This window comes from Euprymna scolopes, chromosome 37 (assembly GCF_053919585.1).
Source record: "Euprymna scolopes isolate OS-2025 chromosome 37, ASM5391958v1, whole genome shotgun sequence".
In the NCBI taxonomy this organism is placed as follows: domain Eukaryota; kingdom Metazoa; phylum Mollusca; class Cephalopoda; order Sepiida; family Sepiolidae; genus Euprymna; species Euprymna scolopes.
Genome location: NC_136518.1, coordinates 341,541 through 358,150, shown reverse-complemented (window position 1 = coordinate 358,150; position 16,610 = coordinate 341,541). Strand labels below are relative to the sequence as shown.

The 16,610-nt window shown below is 36.0% G+C and overlaps 1 protein-coding gene across 3 annotated transcripts in view; it reads right to left on the bottom strand.

Moving 5' to 3' along the window:
• LOC145261022 (uncharacterized) overlaps window positions 1-16,610 on the bottom strand; it is a 56,447-nt gene that overhangs the window by 23,568 nt on the left and 16,269 nt on the right. Inside the window, exon 4 of one of the 3 annotated variants that reach the window (XM_080119149.1) lies at window positions 12,684-15,359. The exons of the other annotated variants lie outside the window; for them this stretch is intronic. Coding sequence (XP_079975275.1) covers window positions 15,091-15,359 — 269 coding nt within the window. The 3' untranslated portion in view covers window positions 12,684-15,090. Of the gene's footprint in view, window positions 1-12,683; window positions 15,360-16,610 lie in introns of those variants that run through there. 3 annotated transcript variants of the gene reach the window in all.

The following is a 16,610-nucleotide window of genomic DNA, read 5'->3' as shown; positions in this document are numbered from 1 at the left end:
GGATTACTCAGGATTAAACGTCACATTAAATTCTTTTTTAAAAAATTAAGTAAAAAAACAGAGAGAAACTGCAACATGTACATACGAGCATTATGTTTTTTTCTAAACAGTTCACTTCTGTAAGTAAAAAGAAAAAACACTTGAGCTGAGATCGAAACCAAAACCTAAAGACAGTGAGTCATGTACGATCACCATTAGGCCAACTTGACAAGATCTTTAAACAGTGTATTCAAACTTACTTATTATTAACATAAGTAGTCTGGCACGTGACTATTAACGTATGCGCATTGGCGAAAGAGTTGACAAGCAAAAAACTCTGATGACTCCCCCCCCCACGTACCAATTTGTCAATTTTTACCCCTAACCAACCCTTTTTTTCCGGATGAAAACCGATTAAAAAGTTTTCCACATGTCTGAACATACTATATACCAAATTTCAAGTCTGTAGATCAAATATTCATTGAGTATGTAGGCTGAAAAGTGTCTTCACACACACAAACACATTCTCACTTTTATCATTCAAACCCTACCGTGTTTGAATATATATGCTTAAGTGGTTGTTTTAGTCATTTAGAACTGCTTTAAAGCTTTACCACTCACTTATTTTTCGATCAAATTTCAAACAATTATTACAGTTTATAAATCACCTTCTCATAGCTATATTGTGAAAAAAACAATTTTTTTCAATTTTCGTCCAGTAAAACAAAAATTATGATGGATTTACTAGTGTCAAAATTGTAAAAAAAAACACGTAAGGAGGTGAGAGACGTTTTTAATGACTGGTTTCCATAGCAACCACGTCGCTTCAGCGACTACTGTTGCTACCAATTCACGAGAAGTAACAAGTGAAACAGACAGAATGAAAGAATGAAAGGGAGATAATTGGGATGATTTTATTGAAAGCAAACGAGTGCTGCATAGTGTTATTACATATGTGTATGTTATGTTTGTGGGACAAAAAAATAAAACTGAAATTAAACAAAGATAAAGTGAATTTATTGGAAGCTTGGAAAAATCATGGATTACAATAGAAAAATGCGAGCATGAAAAGTAATATGATTAAGCTTAAACATGGAAAAGTAAAGAACTAGTTGTTAAAACTAGAAAAGAAAAGAACAACATATTCTAGTAAAAATGTTAATAAATTTATAACTTAAAATATTACAACATTAAGAATTTTATTTTTTAATTATATTTATAACATTATAATCAATTCTTAATGCTGTAATATTTTCCATGTTTAAGCTTAACCTTATTACTTTTCATGTCCACGTTTTTCTATTGTAATAGATATATACATATATAAATTTGGAACCGGTGTTTATCTAAAAAAAAAAAAAGAAGTTCCCTATTATATTTTAGGCAGGATCATTTCAACTATTTTTTTATAATAAGAAAATGAAATTGTTTTATACTTAGAATTAATTTTTAATTTAATGTTCCAAATATTTTAGCAAATAATCAAATCAAATTTTTCTTATAATTAGAATCCAGCAAAGATGGATGCAGCGAGCACAGGTGACTTTTAGTCAGCTTTTCAATATATATAAATGGTATCACTCCGTCCGCATCTTCTTAATCTCTGGTATAAAGCCATTTGATACTGTCTCTTTATTCACGTGGTTCTCAATCAACAAGCAAAGAACAGGACCCAACAGTGACGTGCAGAGAACATTTTTAGGGCAAATGCTCACCATATAAAATTGATCATACAAATAATAAAAATCACTCATCTCAAAAGAATTCCAAATTAATAAAAAAAAAATACCATTCGGTACGAACCCAACAATGGAAGAACAAATAAAAATGTGGATTTATAAAGACCAAAAAATCCAACCTTGACTGCCCCTTCGGGGCCCGTGGTGCAGTGAATAGAGATGCAGAATATCTACGGTTCCGGGTGAGCATTGTCTGAAAATAGTGGTTTCAATCCCACTCAAAGCCGGACAGAGGATTAGTTAGCCAAACCGTAGTGAGACGACAACAACTATGGAAGGCAGTAATCGCCTTGGATGCAGTTGGAAGATTCAACATTCTTATCCCGTTGCGGTTAACCACCTGACGAAGGCCAGAGGAATAATTGGCCGAAATGTCGTGAAACAATAACTAGAAGATGAGGATAATAGTCCACAAATAATGAAATAAAATAAATTATACAAATTACTCATCTCAATAAGAATTCCAAATTAATTCAATAATATTTTTAGGGCAGTTGCTCAAGTGAAAAAAAACGGCAAAAATATAGTAATGGTGGGGCACAGACCTATAATAGATTCCTCTGGAATGGGCACTTTTAAAACAGGAATAAAAGGGGTAGATGTATGGGCACTCGTAGAACCTCTCCACCCCTTGCTCTGCACGTGCTTGGGAACTAACAATACGAGCGTTGATGAAACTTGGCTTACAGCAAAGGTTAATAGATGTATGATGTTATGCAGCTGTAAGGGTATAGAACATCTCATAATATTCTTTATTATTCATTTTTATTATTTTCAGTAACTTTCGGCCTTGATAATGTTAACATTTCATAGGTTGTACATTTAATACAGAAATCCTATTGGCAATTTTCTATGAGCAGTTTTCATTTAAGCAAACACTGTTAAAAATAACAGAAATTCCCTGCTTAATTATACCCTATTTTGTTTTTTTTTTAATTTTCTCATGATCTTTTATGTATGAAACAAAACTAAAATTAATATAAGTTCCATACGTATCACGAACGTTTTCGATTCTTCATCAGGTGAAAAGCAAATAAACAAAAAATCTGGAGAAAAAGTAGCTGTAGACGCTGAGATAATGTTTTTGCACTGTTCAAAGAAAAACGTTAACAAATTAACGTCAGGGTTATGAGTACCGTTATAGAAGCGTTAATTTAATTTGAATAAAATAAAATACGCATCAGATGCGCTTGAAAGCCAAATTACAATGCAATATTACGAAAATAAACAACATTTTTACTTGCTTTCTTCTTTTTTTTTTAATCAATTTTCACCAACAAGGCACAATGCTACTTTGAAGTAGGGGGTTACTATCGGGGACATAATTTGCAGGGGCATTATGAAGGGAGATGAGTAGCAAGATGTTTGTTCACATTACATTTGAACTTCTGCATATCAGTACAGTTGAGAAAGCAAAATCCCGGAAGGGAGTTCTAAAGACCCGCAGTTCTGGGAAAGAAACTATTGGAGTAAAAGGCTTTCTTACACCTAGGGATCTCTACTGTAAAGGGGTGAGACTTGGTTGCTTGTCGGGTTTGTCGGGGGTAGTCACGTCGAGGAGGTACAAGTGCTTGTAGTTCGTCAGAGCATTCACCATTAAAGTATTTGTAGAGCAGGCAGAGGGATGCTACATTTCGTCGATGGGACAGAGGCTGAAGCCTAGATGACAGTTCAGGACCTATCAGGTTGGCGACTCTCTTTTGAACCCTTTTGAGTGAGAGACAAGCAGCAGATGCAGCAGATGCATCAGCCCAAATGTGAAAACAGTACTCCATACTTGGGCGAATGGTGGCCTTATAGAGGTACAGGATATTTTCAGGCATAAGTAATTTTCTAGCACGGTAGAGGGAGCTCACCTTCTTTGCAGCAGCCTTGGCAATGCTCTCAATGTGTCTATTCCAGTTCATGTTCCCTGTAAATGTTAGGCTGAGGAGTTTAAAAGAAGTACTTTCAGGTAATGTGTTCTTGGCCATTGCTATTGGTGGTAGAAAAGGTTTCTTGTAGTTATTGAAGGAAACAAGCTTAGTCTTGGCAGCATTGAATGTGACCATCCATTTTTGTCCCCATTCCACTCCAGATTGGAGGTCATCCTCTAGTGTTTCTGCCATGTCCTTAGATATGTGTTCATTTGTTTTCCCCTCATGCCTGTTATAGAGAGTGGTGTCATCGGCAAATATACTCATCTCCAAAACAATTTTATCAGGGAGGTCATTTATGAATATCAGGAATAATAAAGGTTCAAGGATAGACCCCTGAGGCACTCCTGCATTTATATCATATTGTTTAGATGTATGACCGTCGAGGACAACTTTGATTTTTCTTTTACTTAAGAAGGATTTAATTACATTATGTATTCTTCCAGTGATATCATATGATCTAATTTTCCTTAGAAGACCATTGTGCCATACCCTGTCAAAAGCCTGGAGAAAGAAACAGAATTCACAACCCTGACGTTAATCTCACGTAGCCAACGCACCGTTCCGACATTTCAAAATGCAACTGCTGAGAGACAACGTGCGTATCTTTACTAACTGACTTTTCTTTCTCCAACTTTACAACATAGCAAGAAAGAAGAAGGAAAAAAAGAAAGAAAAAGATGTACAAAATACTGAGGATGGAGTTTTACTCTGAAATATATTTAAATTATAAATTTCAAACAAGTAAAATATTTGTTTATTTTCGTAATATTGGGTTATAATTTGGCTTTTAAGTGCACCTGGTGCGTATTTTATCGTATTCCAATTAAATTCATGCTTCTATTCACAAACTTGAAGTTAAGCTCGTGTAACCAACGCACCATTCCGACATTTCAAAATATAAATGCTTAGAGACAGCGCGTGGATCTTTACTAACTTTTTTTCTCCAACTTTACAACATGCCAAGGAAGAAGAAGAAAAGAAAGAAAATAAAAGATATACAAAATATTGAGAATGGAGTTTGACTCCGAAACATATTTAAATTATAGGTATGCTACAACACAGTAGCGAAAGAAAAGCAGAGACTTAAAACGCGTGACCGTGACTGGCATGGAGCACACATATTGACACAGGAGGAAAAAAAACATGAACGATGTAGGTTAGTGGAAAATATAAGTAATAAAAAAATAAATTGAGTGTTTAGGACTGTCAAAGATAGATAATCAAAAAATAAGATCCAATGCGTTGTTTGGAAAAGTACCATGAATAAATGCCTTTTATTTCAACTAAAAAAGCTGAGTGGAATTTCCATTTTTTTGTTCCTTGGTGACTGCCTCCGCTTGCAACGTGTTGAACTCATTAATATATTACGGAAAATTAGTCGGAACCAATAGAAAAGCTGTACAACGGTACAAAAATGACTGATGTCAATGTGATGTTAAGAACAGATATCACATTTTGAGTTATTTTTTTTATTCAGTGGAAATGTATAAAACAAAATATTAGGCACAAGGCCACTAAAAATTGGGGAGGAGGTGTCTATGGGCATCCTCGTCACTGTGCCTTTGGATGGTCTATGCTAATCCTAGCTAGAGTTTCCATTCACCATAATGCCGCAAACATGCGGGGTCACGCAATCAAACCGTATTTTTAAAATAAAATATAAAATATATAAATATATATGTGTATATATATATATATATATATATATATATATATATATATATATGTGTAAAAACAAAATTTTATTAAAAAATGTCGTTTATTTATTATTTACCCTTTAATTTCAGTCAAAAGGCCGTGAAATGATAAATATGTTTTCATGACGACGGATTTTTAAATGATTGAAAATAAAACTGATTTAATCGAAACTCTATTGTATGATTTTTCAAGGGAGGTAAGTATTGTATTATCGGTTCTGTTGTCATAAGACCGTCCTCTCTGGAATTACCTCCCTTTTTTTTAAATGGGTGGGGCTAATCTGTTTAGATATTACATCCTACTTTTGGAGAGAGATAGTGTAGTGTCTGTTCTGTTGCCAAGAGCTCATCTTCCCAGAGATTACCTTCTTCTTTTAGGAAGGGGGTAGTATAATATCATTTCTGTTGTCACAATGTGATACTCACCGGCATTATCTTCTTCCATGGCAGGATCCTCTCAAGTATTATTTCCTCTTTTTGGATGGAGAGTATCTATTTTATATTATTTTATTTTTAGAAATCTTTGAGACGGAGGCTTCAGAATTTGAGTATTCAGGGTTTTTTTTTTTTTTTTGCAGACTATTATCCTCATCTTCATGGTTGTTCTTCCACCACATTTCGGTCAATTCATACTATAGCCTTCTTCAGGTGATTAACTCTGATAGGTTAGGAATGCTGAGTCTTGTAACTGTATCCCCAGTAATTACTGCCTTCCATAGTTGTTGTTGTCTCATCACGTTTTGGCCAACTAATCCTCTGCTTTGAGCTTTTTTTTTACATGGTAGTCAGCCACTCGGGGATAAGGGTTATTGCATGTACAGTAATCAATGGGATAATATCGTAGTAATTGTTAGTAATGGAGATTTGATAAAGTGTCTTACTAAAGGGGCGGTTTATCAGGAATTTGTTTATGTTGTACTTGAAGACATCCAAGTTGTAGTTAGGTAGGAAACATGCAAACGGAAGAGAGTTCCACAGGCATACACTTCTAAGAAAGGAGCTTTGTTCATGGAATCTACGTTTTGAGTTAGGCACAGATAAAGAGTGGGGAAAATTACTGACAGTGGTTTCAGCTAGACTGGTGTTTATCGTGAAAGATTGGCGAGGGGGGATTAGAGATTGGAGCTCAGACGAGCACTTCCCATAGAAATAACGATAAAACAATGACAGGTTTTCAACGTCCTTTTCGTGGGAGAGAGGTTGCAGGGAAGAGAAAAGGACATCCCCCGCTAGGCTACGAAGTCTATTTTGTAGGTAGGATAGAATGTTTTTAGCAGCTCCTGCCCAGATATGGCAGCAGTACTCCTTCCTTGGATGTACTTGGCTTTTATATAGATAGAGAATTGCATCAGCAGTGAAATGTCTTCTGGAGTGGTAGAAGGATCCTGCTATTTTTCCAGCAACCTTGGCAACTGACTTGATGTACGTGTTCCATTTCAGGTCAGGAGTAAAGGTCAAGCCCAGAAGCTTATCAAAACATGGAGCCTCCCCAAGACAAGAGCTAGCCATTTCAATTGATGCCAGATGGGGATCAGAGCGTTGATTATGTAAACGTAGAAGCTTGGTTTTAAATGCATTAAAGGTAACCAGCCACCTCTTCCCCCACTGTACCATGCACTTAAGATCAGAGGAGAGAGAATCAGAGAGAACTTTGTCATTTACAGCCTTTGATGTATTGCCATAGATGGTCGTGTCCTCAGCATAGATGTCAATGAATGATTTAAGTATGTGGCTTGGGAGATCATTGATGTAGATCAGGAAGAGAATTGAGCCCAGGATGGACCCCTGAGGGATTCCAGCATTAATACCGCGGGCCTCTGATTTCATCAACCACTACTCTTATGAGCCTATCAGAGAGAAATGATTTAATGATTGAGAAAACATTTCCAGATATACCGTAGCTGAAAATCTTGTGAAGTAGGCCTTTATGCCATACCTTATCAAAGGCCTTTGATATGTCAAGAGCAATTGCCCTAGAAAGGAAGCCTTTGTTGAGTGATTGACTAATCCATTTAGATATAACCCTTAGCACATCTGCTGTAGATCTTGCAGAACGGAAACCATATTGCATGTCACTCAGGAGATTATTTCTGCTGAGGTGGTTGACTACTTCTTTATTTTATATGGATTCCAGCAACTTTCTCATGACACACAGGAGACTTATTGGTCTGTACTTAGAGGGAGATGACTTATCACCTGAGTTCTTAAATACAGGACATACTGATGAGTTTTTCCAGGGTGTTGGGAAGCACTTCTCCTTAAGGCAACGCTTAAACAGTTTTGTAAGTATGGGGACAAGTTCTGGTTTAAGCTTTTTCAACACTATAATTGGAATGCCAGTTGCTTTACTGGAATCAAGGTTCTTGATTAGCTTGGCGACCTCAGGCACAGATATTTGTATGTTGCATAGCGTGTTGTCTGTTATAGGAGGAAATATGGGAAGTTGATGGCCTTGGTCGCATAGGGTAGAATTAGCTTCAAAGTTCTTGGCAAATAGTTTGGCCTTGTCTGATGCTGACAAGATGACCTCAGGTCCATTGATAATGGTTACGATAGAACGCATGCTTCTGTTCAGGATCCTGTTTGCTATTTACCAAAACTGGTGGGAACCAAGCCACTGCTCAGCTACTTTGGACATAACGGACTGAGCATATAGCTTACTTGCATTTTTTATTACTCTTTTACAGTGGTTGCTGGCAATCTTGAAAGCAGCTTTAGTCTCAGTGCATCCATTACGTTGGTAGCTATGGAAAAAGTGATTTCTGTGCGCGATGGCAGCAGCACATTCAGGAGAGAACCATGGCTGGCTGTTAGGTTTTTGTTGGAATTTTTTGGATGGTATGAATCGGTCTATGCCTACAATTAAACATTCGGTCAGGTCTGATACTATAGAGGACACATCTTTTTTAAGCATGGGATGCAAAGGTAGATCAGATATAAATGTACGGAAGCTATCTCAGTCAGCCATGGAGTATCGATATACAGGTACGGTGGAGAGGTATGTCTGAAGACTTATTACAATATTACATATAATTTTTATCTTAACTGATACAACGGAGTGGTTGGAAGATCCCAGAGGAGATAGAACAGAACATGATCATAGATCAGGGGAAGTTGTGAGAAAAAGGTCTAGAAGGTTTGCATATTGACTGGTAGTATCGGGCACACGGGTGGGTTCGTGAACAATCTGAGTGAGGTCATAGGAAATGGCAAAATCATGACAGAACCTCCTCTCATCATCTGCCTTGTTCGAGTGGGTTAGCCATTCCACGTTGTGGACATTGAAGTCACCACAAATGTGAATGTTAGCCGAAGGATGAGCAGATAGGATGTGATCAATTTTCTCAGATATATTCTTAAAGATAGTAACTCTGCTGTTGTGGGGGCAATAGAGGCTAGGATTGAAACCGCTATCTTTGGACAATGCTCACCTGGAACCGTAGAGACTGAATGCCTCTGTCCACTGTGTCACAGTTCCTGAAGCTTTCAAAATGAATACTCAGTATCTATTAGTGATAGGATGATCCAAAATTTCTGATTCTGATACAATTACCAATTCTGATTCCGATTCTTTCTGATACAATTACCAATTCTGATTCCGATTCTTTATAAATCTCTAAATATTTAAATGTAAAATTGTTATTTTTTCTTGATTGCTGTAAAAACGCATACTAAATGGGCAGATATTTTCCTAAACGTAAAATTACACTTGCGGAAGGGGTGATCTATAATTTTCAGCTTTACTGGTAGTTTAAAATCAATAAATATTTATTATTTTATCATTATTACCAGCGGTGAAAGATTTGACTTTAAACAAAATCAAATAAAAAGAAAATTAAAAGAATTGTTTTGCCATCAAAAAATAGACATAAATTTTTCTGATTCCGATACCCACAGAAGTTCCGATTTTTCTGATTCCCGATTTCGATTCTGATTAATCGTCCCAGCACTGGTATCTATTCTGTTATCATGATACCATACTACCAGGCATAACCTCATCTTTTGAGGGTCGGTGTAGCATATGTTCATTCATTATTATGCCATCCTTCTAGGAATTACAACTTTCTTTTCTCCTCTAATGTTTACCATCGTCTTTGGGAGAAGTGTAGTATATTTCCATTTGTCATGATACATTCCTCTCCTTTTTGGGATGCAAGGGAGTACAGCATATGTTCGGTCCGAGTGATACCATTCTCTCATGATTTTCTTTCTCCTTTTGGAGTAGGTACTTACTATTTTTCTGTTGTTATATCATTTTCCCGGACATTAACTCCTCTTTGGGGGGTAGGCGGTAATATTAGTTATTTATGATAATATCCTCTCAGACATTGGGTCCTTCTTTGGGGGTCACTGTAGTATATTTTGACCCACGATAATACAATCTGTTCAAGCAAAAAGAATATGCGGCTAGGGTGGGTGGGGGTCATATATTTACTAGTTTATAATAAAAAAGAAAATGGAAATTTTTATATTTACATTTTAAACCTGAAAGAGACAAGTTACGGGCAAAATAAAATTATTGTCTTACATATATTGAGGGGTTTTTTTTTTCTACTCACATTCACTCCTAACAAGACATGTCGCCAATTGGACGTAAGGGACTATTATTTAGGACCATGCCTAAGAAAAGTTAACAAGATGGTTTACATTACATTTAAACTTCTGCATATCAGTATAGCCAGGGAAGCAGGTAGCAGGAAGGGAATTCCAAAGTCTAGCTGTTCGAGGGAAGAAGCTATTAGAGTAGAAAGCTTTCTGGCATTTAGGGACCTCAACAGTGAAGGGGTGTGATTTTGTTGCGAAGCAGGTTTGTTGGAGATATGCACATCGATGGGGCACAAGTGCAACGAGTTCATCAGAGCACATTCCACCAAAATATTTGTAAAACAGGCACAGAGAAGCAACATTGCGTTGATGGAACAGGGATTGGAGTTTATTTGACAAAGTTGGACCTATTAGATTGAAGATTCGTTTTTGGACCCTATCCAAGAGAAAGAGCCTAGTGGTATATGTACTAGCCCAGATGTGGCAACAATGCATAGGGGAATGGTGGCCTTGGATACTCTTAGGTGTGAGTAGTCTTCTAGTTCAATAGTGGGAACCCATCTTTCTTGCAGCAGCCTTCACAATGTCCTCAATGTATTTGTTCCGGTTTATATTGCCCATGTGTGTGTTTTTTGTACTCTTTAAAATTTTCTCTCTCTTCTTCTCTCTTTTTGTCAACTTTTAATTTATATATTTAGATATTCTATTAATTTCACTTTTATGAATCTTTTTAATTGTCTCTAATCACTACATACGGTACAATCATGTTGATACATTGGTTCTCGCCAGATCATCAAGGTTACGCAACAATGACGCAGGCCAACTGGGAAGGCTAGGCACTGTATGTACTGCGCCAAGTTGTAGAAATTCCAGGTTGGTATCTGGAGGCATGTTTAACTTACGGGGGGGGGAGGGATACATCCCCAAATCAAGACGAAAAGCAATGGGAAACTACTATCTTTACTTGTCTTCACGAGATTACCATGGTTCTACAATTTGGACAGCTGGAGTCACCGATGCTATTAAAACAGCAGGACCGCTACATGTATGCATGCTATTAACTTCAGGCTATTTTACCACCTGATATTGAAGTAAATTAAACATAAGAGATCTCGTAACTCTGTTGGTATAAAAAGATGGCGTCCAATTGAGTAAAAGAATCTAAAGCTTATTTGAAACTGATATTCATGATATTTCTAACTATGCGAGTGTTGTTGTTGTTGTTGTTGTTTTTTGTTTTTTTTGTTTTTTTTTATTCTGATGATTTTGGACACGATTTTTGAACTTCTGAAGGTTAAGGATAAACAAAATGTCCAACTGTAAAAACCCAATTTAAAGTCAATTAAAAGTTTCATATATAATTAAACTATAATAAAATAAAACATATCATAAAGTAAAAATAATGCATAAAATATATAAATAACTTTGGTAAACAACAAATTTGATGTGTGCGTTTTTTTTAATTGATTTAGGATGAATCTTATGCAAGAAATCACATTGGTTTTGCTCAATCAAAGATTTGATCTATAACTTTTATGTTTTTGTTCACATGTATGCATGTGTGAAGCCTTTTCGAATAAGTTGGTGGAGGTAAAATGTCATATCAAATAATTGTTTTCATTGGAAATGATTATTTTAATGACAAGATTATGCTGAAAAGAGATCAGTTTGAAATCATAAAACCTCGAAATCTTCCACAAATTGATGCTTGGAATCACACGAAGAAGGATTGGCGCCTACAGGAGGAATTGGTGTCTTGTAAAGGAAGAAATGTCATCAACGACCCTCTGATGGACAGGCAGAATATTCTTCCCATTGCTGCACATCAAGTTCGGCTTAAGCAGTTCACCAAGGGTGATGACTGCTTAGTGCTTCACTTACTTGTGCTAGGCTTTTCCAGGATTGACCATGGAGAAGTTGAAAGTTGGCATCTTTGACGGTTCTTAGATCCGGCAGCTGATCAGAGATCCTAAGTTCAACAACTCAATGAATGAAGTGGAATCGAAAGTGTAGAAGTCACTTGTTCTGGTAGTGAAGAACTTTCTTAGCAACAATAAGGCCAGAAACCATGCAAAACTTGTCAACAACATGCTGCTTGCTTTCATAAACCTGAGCTGCAGCATGCTACTAGATACACTGCCCATTTTCACATGTGCATCAGTTTCCTGAGAACTTGGGTTCAATGAGTGATGAGCAGGGTGAGAGATTTCATCAGGACCTGAAAGAAATGGAGACCAGGTATCAGGGTCACTGTACACAGTCATAATGGATGACTACTGTTGGAATCTGAAGAGAGGTCTCTCTGACACTAAGCATTTCAGGAGTTCAAAGAAACGGGAATTCAAAGAAATGGAAGTTCAAGCCTGTGAGTTTGAACAATGTGTACTTACCTTTATCAATGCCCACAATTCAGTTGACAGTAGTCAATGTTTCTATCAGGTTATTAATATATATATTGTTAACAAAATAGTTTTTGTTTCTTAAAAACATATTTAGGATATGTGTTGACAAAAATCAGCTGATAATGTCACAAAAATGTAATTGATTTTGTTACAAGATCTGAGTTTATTTTTCGAATCAACTGGGCACAAAAAAACTGATTTGATGGAGAGAAACGGATACCATTTTCTGATTCAGTAGTGCAAAAAATAAAATCAGTTGTAGAAATCTAGACAACATTCAAAAGGCAAAATATTGTTGCCCAGTGTAATTAAAGCGACGATAAGTTGTGTCATGGATTCGTTCAAACTCTAAATAACAAAACCTTTTTTTTCTTGGACAAAGACAAACAACACGGGTAAAGAGAACATTTTATTAATATAAATATGTTAGTAAAAATTGAATTTGGTGCAAAAGATTAAATCCGATATCAGGAGCGTTTTTGTTCTTGTTTTTAAGGTGGTGTTTAGTTAACACTGCTGAGGAGCTATGAGATAAAATATCATTTTGTTTTTAAATCCACGAAACCGTTTTTCATGGTAAACAACTGATGCTTCCTACGATAATATTAAGACTAGCGTAAATTCTAATAAAGTGATTGCAAGTGAAGACTGTCTGAATGGATAGTACATAACATTTATGTTTTTCCTCGGGATAAATGTAATCAAGGTAAGTTGTTTACTTTGTGTTTTTTGTTTTTGTTTTTGTTCTTGTTTTTTGCTGCATTATAATATTTATTTTCTGGAAGTGAACTTTGGATTTCTTAAGAACACATGGTTGAAATATCCAGAATTACCTTCGTCTATAAGTGAAACTGTCCGGCAGGGGGTAATGATTTTTGGATTTAGAAAAATGAACAGTAAAATGAATGAAATCTTGGTTACAGCAATTCAGCTTAATATTGTCGATCTTTATATGCTCCATTATTAAATTTTTAGCAATAATTGAGCTTTTACCTGGAAAGGGTTGATATATAAAAAAAATTAAAAGGCATATGCACAAATATTTTCACACACACACACACACACACACACACACACACACACACACACACACACACACACACACACACACACTCACACACACACACACACACACACACACACATATATAATTTCATTTATCCGCAAAAAATGTTACAAGGATATGTAATATTTTATATTACCTTGTCCCTCTATGCTGACATGATTTTCAGTCCCTGCTGTTTTAGGGGTCACGTGAGGTAGCTTATAAAAACAGTCGCATAAATGTGCGCTGTCTCTTTATTCACCCATTTTTTTTTTTTTAATTCCAGCAGCAGGACACTGCTGAAGGTCGGTGACACAAACTTAAGACAGCAGTCAGAGAAAACCAGTCCACTTTCTACCGTCACCAACTTGTGACAAGTCCTAGACGACAGTTACAAGTTAGCTATCATTTATCTCCAACTCCAGTTTGGATTGCAACTAAGTTCAACATGAAAAGAGCCAGAGTTGAAGGACGCACACATACAACCCGTTACTAGAACTTTCCTCCTCAGATAACTTCTCACAAAGCACGTTTTTTGCGAATCTTCTTTTTTGTACAATTAACTTTTTCTTGTATCATATCCATTTGTAACTCAGTAAAATTGCTTATAAAATTATACACACTCGCCATATTCCTTTTCGCAAACCAACCATTGCCATATTTCTGTTTCAGAGCTTATCCTCGAGTTGTTACCGCATTCTCACATGTGAGAATTGAACTGTTTTACAGGGTAAAATGAATCCCAATAACAAAAAAAAACGCATCCTCACTTTTTCCTGCATTTATCTACTGAACGACCAAGTGGGGCTTTCCAAGAAAAATTTCGGCAGTCAATGAATTCTTTTACTTTATTAACTCCTTCGTTTGATATTTTTAATTTTTGGTAACCATACACCCAACGGTGTGGGTCACTTAAATAAATATATATCGTTATTGTTTATAAAAGCGTTTTGTTTTCCTTTCGTTTGACGATCCTTTTTGTTACAAAATATTATAAGAGTTAGTCTTATAAGTCCATGCATAGAGTAACTTCTATGCGGGTGTTGTATGAATTAAACGAGGAAACAGCAAAATGATATCAAGGTCTAACATAAAAGCATAGCTGGGCCTAACATAGACCCCATGCAAAAAGCTTTCAAAGGAAAATTTAAAAAAAAACAGTATTTATTTTGTCAGCATTCTTAATTATACATAAGGGTACTGATTAACATATTCAATGAATTTAGCAAGTGAATAAACAGTGAATTAATATACCAGGTCTAATATAAACAACAGTATGGTTGAACCTAGTATAGACTACATGAGTAAGCCTTCGAAGCAGAATTTAAAAATTGCTAAATCAACGTATATCTTGCCAGCATTTAAAATTAATTCACAACATAAGGATAGTAGTCCACGTGCTGATTGTACTTAGAAAGTGGCTAAATAGCGATTAATATATAAGGTCTAATGTAACATAGATCCATGCAAAAAAGCTTTCAAAGCAACATTTTAAAAAGTTAGTATTCATTTTGCCAGCATTTTGAATTAATTCGCAGCAACATTAGGAGAACGGCCAACGCATTGACTATATCTAACAATTAGCAGCAAAGTAATATTAAAGTCTAACATAAAGCATAGCCGAAACTTACATAGACCCCACTTACAAGCTCCCAAAGCAGCGTTTAAGAAATGTTAAAACAATTTTTATCCTGCCAACGTTTTGAATTAATTCCCCGCAGCATAAATATAATAGTCAGTATACTGACTGAATCTAGCCAGCAACTAAACATTGACGTAGTATATAATGTTTAATGTTAAAAGCATAATCGGCCCTAATATAGACCTTGTGGAAGATCCTCTGACAAAATCTTGCGGCCCATTACACATGTCTTCTTGACAGAGTGAAACGCATACTGTGAGTTGGTAGAAGGAGCAAATCGTCACATTCGACAAAGGGTTGAGAAATTTCATCTTATTGAACGGCACGTTTTCCTTGGAGAACGAGAAAGATGAGCCGTCGTTGCAGTCTCGCATGATGGTACGGATAGCACCTGATTCGGTAGAGAGGAAAAATGCGACGTTAAAACAGAATAAAAAGTTAACTGATGGATCAATGTGGATGTGGTTGCGCAAAGGAAACTTCAAAAGAAAAATAGGGTGACTTATTATAGTGACCAATAGCAACAAGGATAAAGTCAATAAATAAATAAATAAATAAGTCCCCCCACACGCACACAAAAAGCGATGACACCAGCATTTGTTGATTCCACACAAAATAGTCATAAAGAGTAAAGGGAAATTAAAAAAATCAAGAAAAGAGAGCACTAACCAGACCTACACTAGAAGGGTTCGGGGAGTTAATGGGACTTGGGAGTGGGGGCCTATTGTCACACAGATCCCAGAGAAGACTAATGATTGTTGCCGATGAGCAATCAATGGTATATAGCTGTTGTGATAACGCAAAGTCATTTGCAATGGTTATCGAAAGAGGTGAAAAGTACTGGACATCTGAGAAGGCCCGCTGTTACTCAGACTCCAAGGAAAACCCCACGCTATTATCGGAGAGCAAACACAGATAGTGATCTGTGTACGAACTCCTAGTGAGTTTATAATAACAAGAACAAAAACAATAAGAACAAGAAAATAAAAATGATAAAATGATAATAAATAATAACAAATAATCCTCCTTTAAAATCTCAAGGAACTATTATAAATTAGTAAATAGAGAAAGTACCTGGCTTTTGGGCTAAGATCACAGTGTATTATCTGTTCTGATGCTACACTTACGTTAATTAATGGAGAGGAAACCCTCTATATTAAGGCAATTTTTATTTTTGCCTACTTCCAGAGTGCCCTTTCTTGGGGAGCTAGTTTTCTCCCACATTAAAAACGACCTTGTGTCACATTTTGCTTTCGTGGGGAAATTAATACTAATAGAGAATTTACTGATATGAAGACAAATGTGTGTTTTTAACAATAAATTGTCATAAAAATGACCACCCGGTGAGTGGTTTTCTTCCATTATTTTTTCCTGTTAAAAAGCTTCGTTTTGATTTTGACTTTAGTTCATTTAGAGTCGTCTTTTGTAGGTTGTTTATGTATTTCTGCGTCAGAAAAAGTCGGTTTAGACTGGCTCAAAAGTTGTACCAGTACCGTATTTTCATCACTAAATGCACAGATTATTATTTTTTTTTTTTTTTTCATTTTCACCCAAAACAAGGCATAGTGCCACTTTGATGTACGGGGCTACTACCTGGGACATAATTAGCAGGGATATTATGTAGGGAGTTGAGCAGCAAGAT